Source organism: Ruditapes philippinarum, unplaced genomic scaffold, assembly GCF_026571515.1.
Source record: "Ruditapes philippinarum isolate M1 unplaced genomic scaffold, ASM2657151v2 ctg7252_1_1_1_1, whole genome shotgun sequence".
Taxonomy (NCBI): domain Eukaryota; kingdom Metazoa; phylum Mollusca; class Bivalvia; order Venerida; family Veneridae; genus Ruditapes; species Ruditapes philippinarum.
In genome coordinates, this window is record NW_026857244.1 from 15318 (window position 1) to 37877 (window position 22560).

Consider the following 22560-nt stretch of genomic DNA (forward strand, 5'->3'; position numbering starts at 1 on the left):
CGCAAGTGTACCAAATCAGCCACCATAGTGCTACGCGAAATTAACCAATCCGCTTTAACTGACATAATTAAAAGCTTCATCACTTTTAAGTTTGCATATTGTTCGGTCGACAGCTGCTTAACCGATATACACACGGAGACTTTATACCTTGTGCTAGTTTACATCCATTTTTACATAGTTATGCTTTTTTGCAATATGTAACTTAATTCAACAGAGGAACGAACTATGCGTAAAAAGAAAAAAGTTTCGTGTAAATGGCGATAGAGGTAAGTTTTGTACAATTATTATTTAAAAGTCTATTTTTTCTAGTGTTTTCATTTAATAGAAACCTGTTCGATGGGATAAATCAATAATTATGTCGTTTATTTAATTTCAATGTCGTGTTAACTTTATGCACAACGATATATTAAATATTAAGTATTAAATTATTCAAATGTCACAACGTCGTCGTCCGTCCGTAAACTTTTACTTTAAACGACAACTCCTCATAAACCACTCAGCCAATTTCATCCAAACCTCAAAGGAATGTTCCTTTTGGGTCACCGTTAAAAACTGTTAAAAAATTTCAATTCCATTCAGAACTCTGTTTGCCATGGCAACCGAAAGAAAAAAAACTGAAAAATCTTCTTTTAAAACCCAAAGAACTAGCGCTTAGATATTTGACAAGAAACATTTTCTAGTGAGTGTTTATATATGCACAACGATATGTTAAGTATTAAGTATTAAATTATTCAAATATTACTCTGGCCATACCTTTAACAGAGGCGGTGTACACTGTCTTATCGGCTCCAGTGCCAACAGATAGCGCCAGTGAGGACAGAGATTAAAATTTTACTGAGAAGAAAGGTTATAACCTTGCTTTGTGCAAATAAGGACAATCTAATAGCTATAAAGTTACTATACTTTGACTGAAGTTATTTTAGGGCTTTTTTATTAGCTCACCTGTCACAACGTGACAAGTTTATCACAATTAGTCCGGCGTCCGTTCGGCCGTCCGGCGTCCGTTCGGCCGTCCGTAAACTTTTACTTTAAACGACATCTCCTCATAAACTACCCAGTCAATTTCATCCAAACCTCAAAGGAATGTTCCTTTTGGGTCACCTTTAAAAACTGTTAAAAAATTTCAATTCCATGCAGAACTCTGTTTGCCATGGCAACCGAAAGAAAAAAAACTGAAAAATCTTCTTTTAAAACCCAAAGAACTAGAGCTTAGATATTTGACATGAAACATTTTCTAGTGAGTGCTTACCAAGTTTGTTCAAATAAAAACCCTGTGTCAAAATTGGCCCGCCCGGGGGTGATTTATTTTCCTTATATGAATACAGTTAAAACTTAAAAAAATATTCTTTTAAACAATCTTAATAGCTAGATCTTAGTTATCAAGCATGAAACATCTTCTAGTGAGTGTCTACCAAGTTAGTTCAAATAAAAGCCCTCAGGTCAAATTGGCCCCATCCCAGGGGTCATTGATTTTCCTTATATGAATACAGTAAAATTAAAAAAAAACTTTTCTTTTAAAAAATCCAATAGATAAAGCTAAGATATTAAGTATGAAACATCTTCTTGTGAGTGTCTGCCAAGTTTGTTCAAATAACATCCCGTGGGTCAAAATTGGCCACGGGGTCATTTATTTTTCTTATATGTATATAATAAAAACTTAAAAAAAAGTTTGTTCAAATAAAAACACTGAGGTCAAAATTGGTCCCGCCTTGAGGGTCATTGACTTTCCTTATATGAATATACTAAAAACTTAAAAAATCTTCTTAATAAAAACAAAAATAGTTAGAGCTTAGATATTAAGCATGAAACATCTTCTAATGGGTGTTTTACAAGTTTGTTCAAATAAAAGCCCTGAAGTCAAAATTGGCCCCGTCTTGAGGGTCATTGACTTTCCTTATACAGTTTTTTTTCATAAAAATTTTGAAAATGTATTTGAATGTATAATATTGTGAAATAACCAAAAAAAAATATATGGCACTTACAACTCACATAGACTACCAAAATGTGGTCAAAACATGCATAAATAGCCCTTACTGCGTCAATAATGCAGTAGAAATATAGTTGTAAATACTGAGAAATCAGTCATTAACCGCACATAACATGTAAAATATTACTTGAATTTTGAATCATTTTACTTTTCCTAAAATCGTAGTACATATTTCTATAGTTTGATTTTATTAAAATACTTTGACTCATCTAGAGGCATGCAGCTTTAAGTAAATGATGATATAAATCATACACTAGGGATAGATATAGGTTTCTGATGGTGGTCAATTAGTTTTTATGGCAAGCTTTTAAGTTATTTTTGATGTGTGAAATTATATCTCAGACTGTAGACTTCAACAGAAAAAAAAATGCTCTTAGGGTTGAAATTAGCACGCCCTAGGGTTCTCTTCGTTTCATACATAGATTTTATGGTGAATTTATCATAAAAATTTTTCTTCCGAAACTAAAATGCTCAGAGAAAAGATATCTGGCAGAGACCATTACCTTTTAGTCCTGTACAAAAGGAATATTATATATGTATAATCTATGCCGCCGGGTAAAAAATAACCCTGTTTTACTGGTTACTTAATTTAAATGAACCTATATAAGATATAACAATCAAGTCTTCATGATTGAACTACAGTGCCTGGAGCTTACATTAACATGTTGCATTGCCTTGTGGACCTCTATATATATCTTAGATAAATTATGCTCCGAGGTCAAAACTTGCCCGCCATTAGGTCACTTAATTTATTATACACTAATATGCGAGAAAACATAGGCCATAGATATTTGACTTGCCGGTCCGATCCTGTAGGTCGCTTACTTTATTCAGACTTTAACATGTTTGAAGATTCCCTTCCTTATAAAGTTAATTGCCCACATCATAAAATAGATAATAAATAAATATTTGGCCCATTGCACCAACTTGTGGCCCTGTACTCAAGATATATAAATCATGCCGCAGAAATAAAAATCTCGGTCATCATTTAATAGAGACATATATATTCATGTATGGAGTAACAAGGCCTACAAATATTTTATAAATCACACAACAGCTTTGTATGGTGTGTGATTTGGTACACTTTGCGCGTTGCGTTATCAATAGCGACAACACAACCTATTTCATTATCGCCTTTTGGTCTTTTCGTCATGCTGCTAGCGAAACGCGCCAAACAGCACGTAAGCGACAGGACGACAAGATAAATGTCCGTAAACGCACCGTTTGGCACTTTGTGGTGCTGTCGCTAGCGACAACACGACGCAAAAAATGTTCCAAATCAGCCACCATAGATTGGTGTTGGACAATTGGAATATTCTCGGCATTATCTTTAATACCCTCGGTAAAAATAAGGACTGAAAGTAGTTCTACCCACACTTGGAGGTGTAAACAGAAACAGGGATAATGTAAAACGAATGTATATATTTGACATCCAAAAGAAAATTAATGTCTGTTTCGGTACTCTTATGATTGAAAATATGTCTGACAACAATTCTAATTTAAATATGCCCACTGATGTTCAATTTTAAATAAATACGACTTGGTTTTTTTTGTACCTTCGGTTTCTACAACAAATATAATAAATATATAAATAATGTATTGTTTGCTTTTGTACCTATGAAGTCACTTATTTTAGGTGGACTTTTACTACATCTATTGGAAAAAACTTTGTAACAACCCCCAGCATTGAATATCTATTTGTTAGTTTCTTAGCGTAGGTTAGACCGAAATACCGCATCCGTTCTGTGTATTTATACTATTGTGTTTGAGGTCCTTATCCGAAGACTGACGGAAAGGGCCGAAAAGTTGCGATTGACAATGTGAGTGTACACGGATGTAAATGTAAATACATGTATATCACGTTATAAATCATTGTACGTTTGCATGCTTTTAAATTTAGTGCTATATCCGATTTGTAAGTATTGTACGTTAGGCCTTAACTAGAAAATTGTTTGTTTCCCCTGCCACTACCGGCCCATATGAACAAATGCAACAAAAAAGAACAAAACAACAACAAAAACAAGCAACAAAATGTTTTAATAATTTCACAGTGCATATTATGTAACACCAGCAAAAGTTAAGCCGAATTTTGCAAATTTTTGAACAAAAAAAAAAAAAAACACAGAAAAATATACATTACAATAAAAATATCGGAAGAAATTAATAAGCGGATATGTCTATTAAAACATTAAAGTTTGATTACAATATTTCCAGGAAAATGTTATATTTTCTGATATGTAACAGGTGCTTGTGATATTCTACTTAACTTCCTCATAGGTCTAATGTCAGAAATGTGCGTGATTATTGCGAAACCAGTATGTCACATACATTGTACCATAAAACGTTTGCTAAGTTTTATTTATTTGGAGTCCAAAACAGTTCATTACAACAATCGAAACTTTTCGACCCTTTCCGTCAGTCTTCGGAAAAGGACCTCGAACACAATAGTAAGAATGCACAGAACGGGTACGATATTTCAATCTAACGTACGCACAAGACACTAAGCAATCAAAAAGTAATTTGATGCTGAGAGTTAAAGATAGTTTTTTCCAATATATCAAGTAAAAATCCACATAAAATAAGTAAATTCATAGATATAAAAGAAAAGCAGGTAACACTGATTCATCTGTTTTTTTGTTTTGTTTTTTATTATCCTTTTGCAGCCTCTATAAATGGACAGGTGACTTTTATATTTAGTAGGAAGATATCTTGCATAGTCTTCTTCTTATGGGCGGAATTAGGGGTCAGTGGGTCAAATCAGGGGTACCAAAATAGATTTATACACAATTATACAACCTATATACAACCTTATACATTCTATATTTGAGCCGTGTCATGACAAAACAAACATAATGGGTTTGCGACCAGCACGGATCCAGACCAGCCTGCACATCCGCGCAGTCTGATCAGGACTGATCAAAATAGATTTATATACAATTATACAACCTATATACAACCTTATACAACCTATATTTGAGCCGTGTCATGACAAAACAAACATAATGGGTTTGCGACCAGCATGGATCCAGACCAGCCTGCGCATCCGCGCAGTCTGATCAGGATCCATGCTGTTCGCTTACAAACCCTATAACAAGTAGAGAAACTGATAGCGAACAGCATGGATCCTGCTAGCGGATGCGCAGGCTGGTCTGGATCCATGCTGGTCGCAAACCCATTATGTTGGTTTTGTCGTGACACGGCTCATTTATAGACTGATGCTTCTCATATTTGATCACCTTGGATCACACCGTACAACCAAATGGGTAGACAACTGTTCAACGCGTCGACAGTCGTACTAGTATATACATATTGGTATAAAACATAATTGACGGACGGTAATAAACATATCCCAACTCTGTTCGAGTAAATCACTGTTATGGATTCATAGTTAATATCTAAAGGAGCCTGCTAACAAAATACTATGAGATACTATGTCGTGGAAACGAGATACTAAGTCGTGGCCACGAGATAGTAAGTCGTGGCCACGAGATACTATGTCGTGGCCACGAGTTACTAAGTCGTGGCCACGAGAAAGCTAACTCGTGGCCACGAGATACTATGTCGTGGCCACGAGTTAGTAAGTCGTGGGAACGAGATAGCTAACTCGTGGCCACGAGATACTATGTCGTGGCCACGAGTTACTAAGTCGTGGCCACGAGATAGCTAACTCGTGGCCACGAGATACTATGTCGTGGCCACGAGTTACTAAGTCGTGGGAACGAGATAGCTAACTCGTGGCCACGAGATACTATGTCGTGGCCACGAGTTAGTAAGTCGTGGGAACGAGATAGCTAACTCGTGGCCACGAGATACTATGTCGCGGCCACGAGTTACTAAGTCGTTGCCACGAGATAGCTAAGTCGTGGCCACGAGATAATTAACCAATCAGAATACACTATATATATTATGCATTTTTTAAACTTAACAACTTAATTTTGACACGCAACAGTAATCTTTGGAAATACTGAAGATATTCACTTTGAACTTGTCTTTATGATCATATTCGAAAGTCACCTTCCAAGGCCCATCAGACATTAATTTGGACTAAAGCTCTTTGTTGGGACAATTTTGTGATCGAATTGGTCTGTAAATTGTTTATACGATAACATGAGAAGGAATAAGTCCTGGTTTATTTTATTTATTAGGGGCATTGCTCACGGACAGTAGATAGCCTGTAAGGTAAAATCCTTGTCAGAAAGATCATTTTACCTGATCAGTAGATGACATCTAATAATTTAGAGGTCATTGGGTCAAAAATCAGGGTCACAGTGACGCTAAATGTAAAATTATTGACAAGTCAATAAGTTGTATAAATGACACTTAAGCCTCGGTCTCACTTACTCCCGGCAGAGCCCAGGACCATCCCGGTAAGTTACCGGGATGATCCGGGACGATCCGGGGTGAAATTATTGTTGCGGTCACACTTAACCCGGCAGGACAACGGTAATTCCCAACTAACCACCCAGGATGCGCTCCGGATCATCCAGGTAGAACCCAGGTGAAGCCGGTGCTTCCCCGGTCGTTCCCGGATGACGCCGGAAGAGCCCCGGTTGACTCAGACAGAGCCCCGGTCGATCCAGGTAGAGCCCTTAAAGAGCCCAGGAAGATCCAGGCAAAGCCCCGCCAGAACCCCGGTTGATTGAAAACGCCCGAAAATGATAACATTGATACATAATTTCTATTTAATATAATGTCTATTGTTCCAGAATAATAATTCATGATGATTTTCTGAAAAATCCTTATGCTATATTGGTTAGAAGGGAAAAGGGAAGGGTTTTAAAACAAACAAGTGCAATTATCGCAAATTGTCGTTATTCTTTTGAAATGATCCGGGCTTTGAAGGGGCTCTACCGGGATCAACCGTAGCTCTACCTTTATTCTCCGGGGCTCTGCCTGTAGTTACCGGGGCGTTGCCGGCATATACCGGGGCTCTACCGTAGCTCTACCGGCTATATCATACCCCGGATCATCCCCGGTTTGTGCCGGCAGAGCTACGGATGTACCCCGGTTGTTCCCGGTCGTTCCCGGATTTCCCCTGACGTCTACCCGGTCTCTGCCGGAGCTCTGCCGGAATGTAAGTTAGACTGTAGCTTTATACAGGCTGGTAAAGTAGGGGCATCCTTGTACTAGTTAATAAGGGAAATTCACATAAAAGGTGTAATCTGATTGGTTATTTATCTCGTGGCCACGAGTTAGCTATCTCGTTCCCACGACTTAGTAACTCATGGCCACGACTTAGTAACTCGTGGCCACGACATAGTATCTCGTGGCCACGAGTTAGCTATCTCGTTCCCACGACTTAGTAACTCGTGGCCACGACTTACTAACTCGTGGCTACGACATAGTATCTCGTGGCCACGAGTTAGCTATCTCGTTCCCACGACTTAGTAACTCGTGGCCACAACATAGTATATCGTGCCCACGAGTTAGCTATCTCGTTCCCACGACTTAGTAACTCGAGGCCACGACATAGTATCTCGAGGCCGCGAGTTAGCTATCTCGTTCCCACGACTTAGTAACTCGTGGCCACGACATAGTATCTCGTGGCCACGAGATAAATAAAAACACACACATGTCACCTTTGTGCCACCGTATATACCTCCGTAACTAACGAGTTTCATATATAATAATTGTTTTATCGCAATTTTATTATCTTTTTTGTAATAGAAATCAGAAAAACGTATGTGTAGTTCAATACTTTCTAATGCTGTCGTAAGTCACCTTAAAGCTTTTTATATTAAGACAGTTGTTTTCGCTACCGCAAAGAAAAGAAAGAATAAAAAAGAATAAAACAAGATATGCAATCCTTGCCTTGAAAATTTTTAAAGCAGCACGCCTCCAGAATTTTTCCTAATTTTCATGATAATTTAGAAAATGTTTTAAAGTAAATAATTACAACATGATCAAAGAGAGTAATTTATATATTGCAAACGGCACTTACAATCCACATAAATTACAAAAATGGGTCGAAATATGCAAAAAAGGCCCTTAATGTGTTAGTAAGGCAGTAGAAATATGATGATAAATACTGCAAAATCAATCATTAATTGCTCAAAAGATATAAATTATTACTTGAATTTTGAATCTAAGTACTTTTCTTACAATCTTAGTGTGTTTTCCAAAAGCTTTATTTTCTTGAAATATTTTGGCTCATCTGGAGACATGCAGCTTTAAGACTTCCAATGTTAGAGACGAATTGTAAACTGGTAACTTGTGGAGAAAGAAATGTTGATTCAAGATTCAAGGACTTTTTAAATGGATTACCTTTCGATTTTAGCAGTTGTATATATGAAAATAGATTTAATTTTATCGATTATATTTGTTTATACTTTTCTTAATGCTCGTTACCGCTGCCCCAATAGAGTCTCTGTGAAAACAACAACACTGATATATATATAAGGTGCGAAAAAAATCATTTGTTATATATTAGTTGATGTTTTGGGGAGGCTATGCATCCCCAATGTTAAGACCGTTCATCAAATCTTACTGACGCGGTAACCAGGTCAAGAAATAGTACCGTGATATTTTAAAGCTGACTCATCACTTATCACCGTTATTTACAAGTTAAAACAAGTTTTTGTTCTTAACCATCATACTTGCTATTTGTAAAGTTTATAATTCTAAGAGAAACGCTTGGTTTAAACGTGTTCTTAATTTTAAAATCACTACTTACGTTTACTGCGGTGGTAAATCGGTCATAAATAGTTCTGATATTTTAAACTACTAGATCGGGAAAATTAAAAACAAAACGCATTATTGTGAAGTACTGAATAAATGTTTAAATCATTTGGCAAAATATTGTTTTTATTTTTGAAAACAATTTTCCAATTACTACGCAGCAACCAACTGTGCATGACGAGTCATTAAGGGGGCAAAGGACATATCCGAATGATGGCCCTGTCAAATTTTTTAATAACTCAGACATGATGTTTTGATGGTACTGGAAACTTCTGATATTTCTCTGTCATTGTAATTCTTTCTTGTTTGTAAGTAGGAAATGAGCAGTATTTTTTGGGTTTTTACCCGAAACTAAGCATTTTGGTAGCTTTGTATGTAGTTGTGACTCTCCGAATGGAGGTGAAAAAGTTAAAAATCAACCTTTGACAGTTGGCGCCAAACAAGAAAGAAATTTCGGATAAATTTTGTGAAAAATCTAAACGTATGACAGACACTTTATTGGTCATTTTTAAAAATGCAATAGCTTGCACTGCGTGTTAGTGATACTTTTGTTAAATAAAAGCCGAATCATCGGAAAGAGTGTTTAATTTCAATTGAAATTCACGTAAAGTTAGGCTTGGACAGGGCCAGGAATTTGTTAGCAGGCTCCTTTAGATGTTGACTATGAATCCATAACATTGATTTACTCAAACACAGTTGAGATATGTTAAAAATAGATAAATACTGTGCCGATATGATAATGTGAGAGTGACGTTGCATTTTCTGTGTACACAAAAGTTTACAATCTTTCTCTGAATAGGTAAAACAGAGATTTTAGAAGCAAATACAGTACTAGCTAAACTACAGAATTTTAAATGTCTTGATGGCAAAGTTGGAAAAGTCATTGGGATGCAATACAAATTAAAAATTAAAAAAAATTACGAGTTCGAGCCACACAAGTTGTCTATATTTTTTTAATGCTCTTAATTCGAATTCATTTGAAGCCGCAATAAAACAGATTTCTCTTAAACAATCCTGCAAGAAAGGACACCTCGCCCTACCAGAATTTAATGCTATACAAACTGACATATTATCACATAAAACTTTGATTCTCATATTCTTAAAATGTTTACCCCATAAATGTAAACACACTACCAAGGTAAGCATCTCTAATGCTCCAATATGCAATTTTTGATTTAAAATGAACTGAGGAAATTTAGAATGAAAATATATGCCATTCCAAAAACCTCCACAACCACTAAGACAACTATCCGCACTAAAAATTTCATCAGCATCACTCCAATTACCTAATGACATCAAAGAAACACCATTATATAATGGTAAAAAAGAATTCCACCATGCAAGATCTTTTTTAACTTGTGACGGAATTTCAAAACCAAGCAATTGAGATTTATCTGTATACAAATCACGTAACCAATTTAATATTCTTGACACCATAACTCGACTTTGTCTAACACATGAACCAATGAATTGTAATTTTCCTAACAAAGACTGAACTTCCTTTAAAGTGGCATACTTTTTATCTAACCACAACTTGATCAAGTCCCTTATTTCAACCAGCCTTTCATCAGTAACTCCAATAGTAAGATCATTAATATAATATCCCTAAAAAGGTCATAATTTGAGATGGAGGATTACTTTTCTTCATTGATTCTTCAATTCCACATTTCTGCAATAAAACCGCTAGAGTATTATATGCAAACCAAGCATCTTTGGAATTTTCAGCACCTGCCAGATCATCTAGATGATTTAAAATAGGTACTCCCATCGTAAACATCATATATGCATTAGTCACTCTCTGACATATCTGAGCAGATGATCTACAACCCATAGTCAAAACAGTATCACAAAAAACATGTTTTTGCCATACATAAGCTACCAAATTATAATTGGAAGGACAAATACTTATTTGTCTATAAGCTCTAGATAAATCTTTTTTATACATCAAGGCACCTTTACCTTTTGCCAATACTAGTTTAACAAAATCATCAATCTTAGGAAATACCAAAGAAACAGGATCACCCAAATAACTATCCTTTGGCACATAATTATTTACTGCACATTTTGTAACACTGTTTAAATCTAGTATAACCCTTCTATCCTCAATTGTCTGTTTTGGGACTGAATTTAAGGGGGAAATAAGCAGATTTGAACTAAAGGGATTCTTTTTAAATGGACCAATAATAGCATTACACTCTAGTTCTTTTCGTAAATAACTGGTTATCTGATCTGGAAATTCTTCGGCACCCTTTATACTGCCAAATTGCTTTAGTAGAAGGCAATATTTGTTCATTCCCTTCAAAACCTATTGGGAAACCAAATTCTAATAAGTCACAAACACCTAAATCACTGTAGTTAAAATGTGATAAAATTTGACGCATGAAACATGTATTGATCTTTTTATTAACTGGAATCCTGCATCCTTGAAAGTTATATTTCCCTGATCTTTAACCAGTTCATGTATTCGAACCAAATTAACTGTTTCACTAGAAAACTCTGATGGGTTTAAGACTTTACATACCTTACAATATGTGAAATGGGAACACAATAAGGAACTTACGGGCTTATTAACCTGACAAATATTGTTGTAAAAAGACTTTTCATTATCTCCTTTATAACCATTACTGTTTGAAAAACAAAAGCTTGGTATAAATTTGTCAACAATATCATTGTCTTTATCAAATAATGGTAACTGTGACCACAGTCAAACTGATCCAGAATATGGACATGAAGATGAGCATTCGGAATGTTATAACCTTTTCTTATCTTTTGACCAACAAGCAGCGCAAATATGCTGTGCCAAACGCATCTTTCCACGGAAAACTAAAGAATGAGGACCTTTATGAGCACATTTATTTTTTTGATAAAAGGAACAAAACCAAACCGTTTTTTCCTCATCAACTTCTGGTGAAGTTCTTTGTCGGACACGAAAGTTCGAAACCCTGCTCGTCGAACTCACTGGAGGATTGGGCTTGTTCAAAATGCAAGTTTCTAAATAATGAAAATCATCCCCCATGTCTTTTCACCTAATTCGACTTCCCTCAAAACTGCAGCATAGAAAGAACGTATATCTGAAAACTAAAATGAGAATTTAAGTACATAATACGTTTCAATAAACACAAACGACCTTTCTTTTCTGTATTATCTATCTGTGGATCTATTATAATCTCTAACTCCCCGGCTACAAATAAATTGAATGGCAGATCTTCAAAGGCAATATTTTGACTGACATATTCATAACGTTATTGAGAATGGGGATATTTTTGAGAGTTTTTTACAGTATCTGCAGATTTAGCCTTGATTCCTGATGTTTTCGTGCTTAGACGGTTTCTCTTCTTCTTACCAGACGAACTTCTAACAGCAGAACCAACACTTGTCTCACTATCACTTTCAATATTTGACAAATCAGACTCCGAGTCAGACTCAGAATTTAACAAGCCTAATTTCTTTAAATGGCTTTGTACCAATTTATTCAAATCCGGCATTTGACGTAAACTATTTATGTCCAACTTATCATCACTAGACTCTGTACTTAAATGTTCATCTTTGACTTTATAATTGGACAAAAAGGCAGCAGGTTTAGAGGAAATGCCCTTACCCTTTTTCAAAGAACGAACTCGTCTTTGTTTTTCTTCTAACTGCATTCGCAGTTCATCCTTCTTACGTTCTTGCAACAAACGTTTTTCTTCGGCATCCATTTCATGGATCTGTTTCATCATGAAAGCCATTTCGTCATCTTCTCCCTCATCCGATTTGGAAGAAACATTCTCATCCGAAATCAATTCGCCAATTTTTCCAGGAGATGCATAAAGGGGAAGAACTCTGGCGTCCTCTTCGATTTCGTCTCCTGAATCAGTCGTACCCACTGTACTGAGCAGTTTATAGTTCAACGGTTTCTTATTTCTGCTAGACATCATTGAGACATACGCAGACACAAAACAAGAATGTATGTGACGATTAAATAAAGTCAAGAATTCGTCACAAAAAAAACACGTTACTGGCATGCGAGCAGTTCCCGTACAGAAGCAGTACCCGTATTTTTCATTTAAACGCTTGATTTTTACTTGCAATCTTCAAAAATTCATTTCAAATCAAGCAGATGCATAAAAGAGACAAAATCTAAGTGTCAGTTCGGCAGTACGTATAAAAGTCTCATTTTAAATCACTTTCACCTGTGCGTTGTCAAAACGTGACCTTGTTTTCTCTGGGGGATTCCGTCCTTGTGCGCATGCGCTAAAATACTTACACGTGAGGCCTGTTAAAGGGTTTTCCACTAATACCACCTGTTTACAGATAAGTAGGCAATGTGGTGAAAACTTGTTTAATTATCAGAATTTTGATCAATATTACTATATTAAATAATTTTATGGCTTTGATGCGTAAAATATCATGCACACAAGCATGCCATTGCATGAGAATGCGTTGGGGTAACGGTACCGGGTAATTGATACCAGCGTTTAGTCTACGCTCTATTTCCTGAATTACATCTATTTATCTCTTAGAAAATGGTCTGTTCAACAATTATAATTGAAAAATAGGTCCGATATAACAAAATTGTATAATTATAATGGGTTAAATTGTATGTACGGGAACTACTTCTCTTCATACAAAATAATGGATAATTTGGGTACCCCATTTGAGGCCTCATAACTAAGGGTTATTCTATGTTTAGAACATGATGGAATTTCCATGATTTGTGTGACGAGCTGAATAGTGATGTGTAACATTAAAATTTTGGTGAGTGGGCGTAATAAAAAATAATGTTTAAGTAACTACGACTTTTGTACGGGAACTGCTCGCATGCCAGTAAACAAAATGTCACCAAAATTTGTCAGAAATGACCAATTTTGCACAAAATTGCAAATAAGTCACCAAAGGTGACCAATTGTTAATAGATATTATTCAAATATATTTCTTTTAGATGTGATACTCCAATAAATAAAAAATGACAGACGAAATACGTCCAAATCTTCGAACTTGATTTTTAACTTTTCTTAAACTAGACAGCTAGACAACAAAGGCTCGAATGACTAGAAGTACAAAATTGGCGCGACAATAATCTTAAAATAAACGACCAATCAGAAAACAGTTCACCAAAGTCACGGTTTACTCGAAATAATTAGTTATTTTAGATCTAAAATATATCCATTATGATAACTGTTTTACACCGTAATAATTGACTTGTCCGCTGCGTCACTAATTAAGTGTCCTAAACGGACTGTACTTACTGGTTATCAATAAAAAATATTCTGTTTTTATACTGACATGTTTATACTACTGTCCTAGGATGATAATTTGGTCTTAACGGTACATGGGAAAGTCCAAAAACGGGGTTATCTGGATTATTATCCGGTAATGTAAAAGTAAATACTTACATATACTATATTGCATAATTCTTACAGTATCGTTTGTATATTACCGCTATGGCTCTGCTGGTAGATCGAAGTACTTGTAACTTTTAATGTTTTGTACCCATAGGTTCGAACCCCACGTAGTGCAATTTTATAACCACAGTTTTTCTTTTCTTTTTGCTCTGTTTTTTATCATTATTTATTTATTTTTCGTTTTTCTTTTTGTTTTCTTCTTATAATATATATCTTATAGTATAATATTTTTTTATTTCTATTCTATTTTCTTTTTTGTATTTTTCGATCGCAGTGTAATAAAATATTCGATCTCATATTCATGTATGTTTATGAAAAACCGGTCAAATTTATTTTCTGAACAATTGACTGTTCTGAGGTAAAAAAAAGTGTAGTACCAGAAGTCGAACTTTTGCCTGTACGGGTAAAACACATTACCGACACGGTTGCTCCACCTACTGCGCTAACAAGACATACGATAACACGTAGATTTATTTTCATTTTTATGGGTTGTGGCATTGATCTGCCTAACCTATTTTTCGCACTGTTATTGGTCTTTGTTATGTAAACAAAGGCTCAAGTTATCATCCTAGGACAGTAGTACTTTTTATTTTTGTAATTGAATACTTATGTAGATATTTAAACTGTAATCTTCATAACAAAAGATAATTAGGAAGTGTTCGTGTTATATCATCATCGATTATTGTTTTACCAAAATACAACAAAAAGGCAGTAATTGTTATCCCAAACTACAATAAATAAAATTTAATTTAGTTTTGAATTATTTTATTTTAGATTGAGCACATAAAATGATAAATGAATCACTTTATCTTAAAAAAAAACAACATTTATCGCCACTTATTATAAAATGAATTAGAATAATACCGTCTAAATTAATAATTTGACAGAAACACAATCTGACAACAATTCCATTTAAAATATCGCTATAACTAACATAAATTGTCTATATTATTATGATTACGATTCTAAGAATAACTACATGTATAAGAATGTGTTTAAATCAATTGTTTAACTTCTACAATAACTTGTACGTTTCATCATTTACAGATGTGGCTATAACACAGATGTAACAAATCAAGAAGTAAACAAAATGGCAACCGGAGGTCAACCACAGACGCCAGACAACCGTATATTTTTGTTTCGGTTACAAATACTAGTCATTGATGGTGGCCTCCTGGTATTGAGAAATATACTAGACCAGTCCCTGACATCTCAATGCATAACGTTCAGTGCGTGCTTGAATAAAGAACATTCAACAATAACAAATTTGAAAAGCCGCGGCGTTATAACCCAGGTCCAATATGACGTGTTGTTTCCAGCGGGTGGTAAAGTTCCAACTTCGTCAGATTTGGACATCACGCTTATCATTTGTCTTCTTAGAAACCTGAAATGTTTCGGATTAAATAGAAAATTTGACTGGAGGGCAACACCAGCACCAACCGATGTAACAATGGAGGCAGACATATGGCGGTTAAAGGATTTCCGAAATAAAGTAAGCGTTTTATGAAAAAGTTAATGCGAAAGGCAATTCTAAAGTCCTGCCTTGGCAATACAAAAGAATAAAAGTAAATTTCATACAACAATTAAAATGTCTACGTGTTTTAAAAGTTTAAATTTCTTCCAAAGTTTAACTTAAAAATAATTTAATCAATGATCATACATAAAACAAATAATCATAATATGAAATAATACAACACGAAAAAATACGAGGTGTTATTACTGTCATCCAATAGACTAAAATATTACTACATGTGTACTATCATAAAAATAATCCAAGATAAAACTGCCATCAAGATCAAGATCAAGATCCTAGATAATACTGTTATCAAGAAACAATCTGAGATAAAACTGCCGTCATGAGACAATCCCAGATGTTACTGCAGTCAAGAATCCGAGAGAATACTTCCGTCATGAAACAATTAGAGATAATACATCCGCCAAGAAACAATCCGAGATAATACTGTCTTCATGAAACAATCAGAGATAATGTTGTCACTATGAAACAATCCGAGATAATACTTCCTTCATGAAACAATCTGAAATAATACTGCCTTCATGAAACAATCAGAGATAATACTGCCGTCATAAAACAATATGATATAATACAGCCGTCTAAAAGCAATCTGATATATAACTGCCGCCAAGAAACAATCCGAGATAAAAGTGTCGTCATAAAAAATCCGAGATAATACTGCCGTCTAAAAACAATCTGAGATATATATACCGTCAGGAATTAATTTGAGATAATACCGCCGCTAAGAAACAATCCTAGATAATACTTCCAACATGAAACAATCTGAGATAATACATGTAATACTGCCGCTAAAAAACGATCAGAGATATTACTGCCGTCACAAAACAAATAGAGATGAAACATTCCAAGAATAAAACAATGGGAAATAATACTTCCCTCATAAAGCAATCCTAGATAATATTGATGTCATAAACAATCCTACATGATACTGCCGTCATAAAACAATCCTAGATAATATGCTGGCTATCATGAATAATCCTAGATGATACTGCTGTCATAAAACAATCCTAGATAATATGCTGGCTATCATGAATAATCCTAGATGATACTGGCGGCAAAAACAATCCCAGCTATAACTGTCAGGAAACATTACGGGATAATACTGACGCAATGAATCAATCCAAGGTATTACTGCAGTCATGAAATAATCAGAGCTAATACTGCCGCCAAGAAACATATCAAATATGAAACAATCAAAGATAATACTGCCAACATGAAAACACAAAGATAATACTGCAGTTGACATGATTTTTTAACATTTTTATCCGACATTTTCGATGACAATTTTTGAATTATCATTACTGTCATCAAAAATTCCGGGCTTTTATTTATGTCATAAAATAATACATCACGAAATAATACGAGGTGTTATTACTATCATAAAATAGACTAAAATAATACTACTTTAATAAAAATTATCCAAGATAAAACTGCCATTATGAAACAATCCGAATTGTTTGTTTGTTTGGGTTTTACGTCACACCGACACAGTATAGGTCATACGGTGACAATCCAGCTTTACTGGTTGGGGAAGACCTCAGGTGCCCTTCCTTGCACTATTTCATGCACAAAAGGGCACTTGAATTGAACCACCGACGTTCCGTAAGCTAGATTGATAGCTTCCTCACATGAAAAAATCCAAAGTCTCTGTCGGGATTCGAACTCACAGCGATGAGGGGCAAGTGGTTTAAAGTCACCGACCTTAACCACTCGGCCACGGATGCCCACAATCCGACTTAAAACTGTCACAAAGAAACAATCCGAGATAACTCTGCCGTCATAAAACAATCAGAGATGATACTGCCGCCAAGAAACACACAGAAACAATATTGCCGCCAAGAAAACCCGAGATAATACTGCCATCATAAAACAAATACAAATAATACTGCCGCCAGGAAACAATTCAAGATAAAGCTTCCATCATGAAACAATCAGAGTTAATACTGCTGCCAGGAAACAAACCAAGATAAGACTGCCGTAATGAAACAATCCAAGATAACACCCCCGCCATAAATTAAATAGAGATAAAAGTGTCACAAAATAACAATCCGAGATATTACTGCAGTCATGAAATAATCCGAAATATAACTACAGTAATAAAATAATCCGAGATATTACTGCCTACATAAAAATCTGAGATATATCTGCATCCACGAAATAATCCGAGATATTTTTTCTGTCATGAAATAATCCGAGATAATTTTACCGTCATGAAATAATCCGAGATATTACTGCAGTCTTGAAACAATCTGAGCTTTGACTTCGTCATGTGACAATCAAAGCTTTTACTGCTACCATAAAGCATGGGACCTTTTACTGTCGTGATGAAATAATCAGAGCTTTTAATGCCGTGTTGAAACTATACGAGCTTTTAGTGCCGTCATTTAATGATCCGATATATTATTTCTTTTTAATTTCTAAATTGATTGTCATCATGTTTTAACACAATAGCCCTTTTGACAAAATCTTAAAGCATACCATATTATACTTAAACTTGACTCATAAATTACGTGCACCTTGGGTTTTAGCTTAGCTTTGCATAATTTTGTACTGATTTTCGTTTTGTACCTTTTCCATACAATGTTTTACTAAGTAAGGTCTTTTAAACTTCGTTAGCTATTAAGAATTGCATTGTAATGTTCTCTACATATCGTATTCTTGTGGTTTTATTCCCTGCATTTTGTCGCAAACAAAACCTGTATAACTAAAAACACGTATAAACAAATTTGGCATTTTACATTGTACTGTACTGATTACTGCGGACGTAAAAGGGGTCTTGAATCTATGTGTACAACAAATCTACATTACTTTTATATCATAAATTATCAATGCCTCCCTTGAACAGTATTGTTGTTGTTTGTTTTGTTTTGGAAGGGGTAGTGGGTGGTCTGGACTGAGGGTTGCTTTTGTTACCTATGATTTTGCAAATGGTAATTCGAGCTCTTATTTCAGGAAAATCATATTGAGTTTTTCTTACAGATAAGTCATATATCAACAACGACTGCAATACAACAAAATGATTTTACTGCTTGGTGGAATGGTATTGAACAGGTGAGCACATTTCGCTTTCATAGTGTTATTATCTTAATCTTTATAACCTTTCAATCCTTTTTTAAAATGAAGAAAGAGTATAATGTACGGTAAGTAATGTTTTTTCAAAAAGTGTTAACATCAAATGGGATATTAAATTCATATTCCATAATATAATCCATATATATATTTATAATACTACACGTTTGTAACGTCGCTTTTCATTGGATAATCGTGACATATATATATATAGATATATATACACGGCTACTGTCGATTTATGAAAAAATCTCACTTTTTTCTCCACAAAATGATGCTTGCTGTATTATAAACTCGATATAAAGATTGTTGACAGGTTAAATGGCCCTATATAAACGTCAGTTTGCAATATAACCCTCGACTACCGGCTAGCTAGGCAAGGGTTATATCGCAAACAGCCCTTTATATAGGACCATTTATCCTGTTAATACTATTTTTAACTAATAATATATACGTGCTAGATGTAAAAGCAAGCTACAATTTTGATCTTATTCTTAACATTTTCTTCTGTTAAAGTGCCCAATTTCTAAGAAATTCGAATTTTTTTTTTAGACTTTACGTTCTCAGCGGAGTTCCTTTAATTGTTATATAAATTTTGTAAATTTAAGAAATCTCAAATACGATGTGAATGATTTTGACTTATCTATGCGAAAGCTTGGTTTATTTAGACTTAAAAAACATTTACGCTTTTGCAAGTATCAGTATTTTAAGTGCATCACGATTTTCAGGTGTTAAGTGCTTTCAGTGTAAACTTACCTAAATTTGCACGATTACAGATGCAGATATGACCTCTGTGATATCAGTATAAGATTTAGACTTAATATCTTCTTTTCATTCATAGTACGAGTAAACAGTGTTAATTGTTACTTGTCATCAAGAGCCTTTATAATTAAGAGAGCGATTTAAAGACCAACATGACTCTCTTGCTCATCAATTTCTTTTCTGTCTAATATGTTTTATAAACAGATAATTTGTCGGGTCAACATCTTCGATAAACACTAAATATCATCAATCACCGGAGCTTAAATGATAGAGTTGTTATTAAATTCTGGTTTTAGATACTTGTTCGTCAAAGTTCTCCAGCTGTGAATATTCATAAAAAAATTGCCGAATTCAAAACTATCCCTCTTGATCTGGAAGAAGAGAGAAGGATACAGGAAGAAATAAAAAAGTGGAAGGACTATGAAGCCGATGTTGACCGACTGAAACAGGAAATGACAGACATGAAAGAAGATGTAACTGACGTGAAGAAAAGCCTTGAAGATGTAAAGGAAAATGTAACTGATGTAAAGAAAGACATTGAAAACATAAGAGAAAATGATACTGCGGTGAAGAAAGACTTTGAAGACATAAAGGAAAATGTAACTGAAGTGAAGAAAGACCTTGATGAGATAAAAAGACGGCAAGGGGCAGGTTTGTTATTTTTTATCTGAAAATATTTATTGTTCCGGTCTGACAATTATCTTAAGATGACCTTGACAGGTTCGGCCACATCATTAAATTGTGCTAATATCTTCATAATTGTGTAATCAATATACTGATCCGATTAATACTGGAATAAATGTCGCCTACGATAAAACCGTCAAATGTATTAATCTAAGTATGACATTGATTTTTAAAGTCAAATAATTTAAATTTCATACATTTGGCCAAATATTTGTTTAAATGAGTAGATTTAATTCATATTTGAACATAACAACACTGAACAAAACTTTCATGAGATGTGAATCAAGCATGACTTTGGCCTCTATTCGTTCTTTAGAAAGTTCAAAGTTCCGAATACCTCAAAAGTTCCGCATGCAATAGTCCACGTCCAAAACTCAAAACTCCGCATAAAACGCAGAATGGTTTCTGAATTCCGTATGGTAGCATACTTTTTCAAAAATAATACATGTGAAATTCCGCATAACGTCTGGAAATCTGGGCTAAGGCTGACTCTCAAGGACAAATTTTATTGAATTCTGTAAAATTATATAATTAATGCCCATACGTAATCGATATTTAGTTAGTTCTTTAAGGTCTTTTTATCTTTATGAATTTTGCTACCACTTTCTTATTAATTGATTCTGATATTGAGATAAAACAATGTTCAGGGTCAAACTCTCTAATCGAGAAATTCAAAAATGATATTAGTTCAGGTTAAAGGCCTTCAGCAATGTTTTTGCATTGATATAACCAAGTACTAAGGTTTGGTCTCTGCCAATGGTCGCTCTAGTATTAGTACGAGGGTATTCGTCATATTTAGTGATGATGATATTTACTTATTTCAACATATCATTTTTTATTTTTATTTTCTTTTTTGTATTTCATAACAGAGAAAAGTAATGAAACCGATTCAACAGTACAAACAGAGGAGAAAAAATATCAAAATCACAAGAAGGGTAAGTTAATTTTGCACAACCATCATATTAAGTAAAACAATGCTCTTGAGTAACTGTAGGTTGTCAGTACAGTTCACCTTTTTTTTTGAGTGTTGGAGTTGTTTACATCTTTGCAACAATATTTTTGAGATAAAGTGGCATCGAATCAAATGGCAAGGGCAGCCACTGCCGTCCAAATAATTTGCCAGCTAACTATGAAGGGCGTTCGTTGCCAAATTCCTGACATGTAAAGTGCTGCTTTAAACATAACTTTTGAAAATGCTTACCATTTTTATTGTATTCGTGCATAGCACATAATATGCCTCTTAATCCAACCTTTTAATTGAAGGTTCTAGCTTTTATGTTATATAACAAATTTACATATAGTTCGTAACAACTTACCTAACATGGAAAACAACAACAAATTTACAAGTTCGTATCTATCACTGCATATAATACATATGCATGCAAGTTTGCACACTTATAGATATCTATCTGTACCTGAGATATACAAATGAAATGTAGAACTCGAATACAGCAAATATAGTTTAAGCAAACGTATTTCCAGTCGTAGAACTACAAGAGTACGTTTACACAGTAAGATAATTAATATGACAAAAGTAGATTCACAAAGTAATGGTTTTAAGTCATGCTTGACTCCCCGCCCCTTCTTGAGTATTTACGAACTTCTATTGTAGACAGGTATAAAGCAGTTTGATTTGTTCTATTCATGACGGAAAATAGAAAAGTGCAACATCATTTGCGCTTCCTTTCACCGACTATTTAAGCGGCATTCAATTTTCAACACTTAATGTGCAAGGATCATTGATCCGAAAGGACCGGAAAATATAACTGAAAACTGCGAACATACGATCATATATAATAAATGTGTTTGGTTATATTTAACGAGTTTGTAATTGTTTGTATATTTTTTATGATTGCCTGAAATAAAATAAATTGAAATGCCGCCATTAAACAATATTGGAAATAGAATATTGATGTTGTGAATTTTAAACTGAATTAACGTTAAAAGACCGTTGTAAAGTCATCAAAAATTCAAGCATGAAAAATAAAAAAGTCTGGGAAGTAGAGCCATTTTCAATGTCAGATTAAAATAATTCTATGGCAAGAGACTAACCTCTTAATAGGTAATAGGTTCACTTTAACGCTTCAATGTCCGAAATCATGTGATGTACCTGATATGTGACACTTTTTTTAACGAAACAAAGACCCTTATTATTGCAAGCTTATAAACTCTGACACCCATTTTACTTCAGTTATCTGTCCTAAAATGTAGCTTGAGTGTCGGTATACCTTAACTATTTAAACAAACTGCGTAAACTTTTTTATGAAAAGAAAGGCTATATTATTACCTGTAACGTTGGCAATTAATATTTACAAGACACTGTTAATTTCCCAACAATTACTTAAACAACCTTTTTAGCAATGTTTTAAAAACCTTTCTGCGATTTCAATAGAACGGCATGAAAAGCCTTTTTCTGCAAGATGGATAGAACTGTTCGAATAACATGATGTCAGCAAGTGGGG

The 22560-nt window shown here is 34.5% G+C and overlaps 1 protein-coding gene across 1 annotated transcript; it reads left to right on the forward strand.

Annotated features, from left to right (window-relative positions):
• Positions 1-116: 116 nt before the first annotated feature.
• Positions 117-21033, forward strand: LOC132749169 (uncharacterized; the record flags this gene model as incomplete). Its single annotated transcript, XM_060738874.1, has 5 exons — positions 117-266; positions 15097-15541; positions 18563-18634; positions 19711-20065; positions 20968-21033. Coding segments are annotated over exons 2-5 (895 nt in total), but the record flags the coding sequence as incomplete, so codon positions are not given.
• Positions 21034-22560: the final 1527 nt, after the last annotated feature.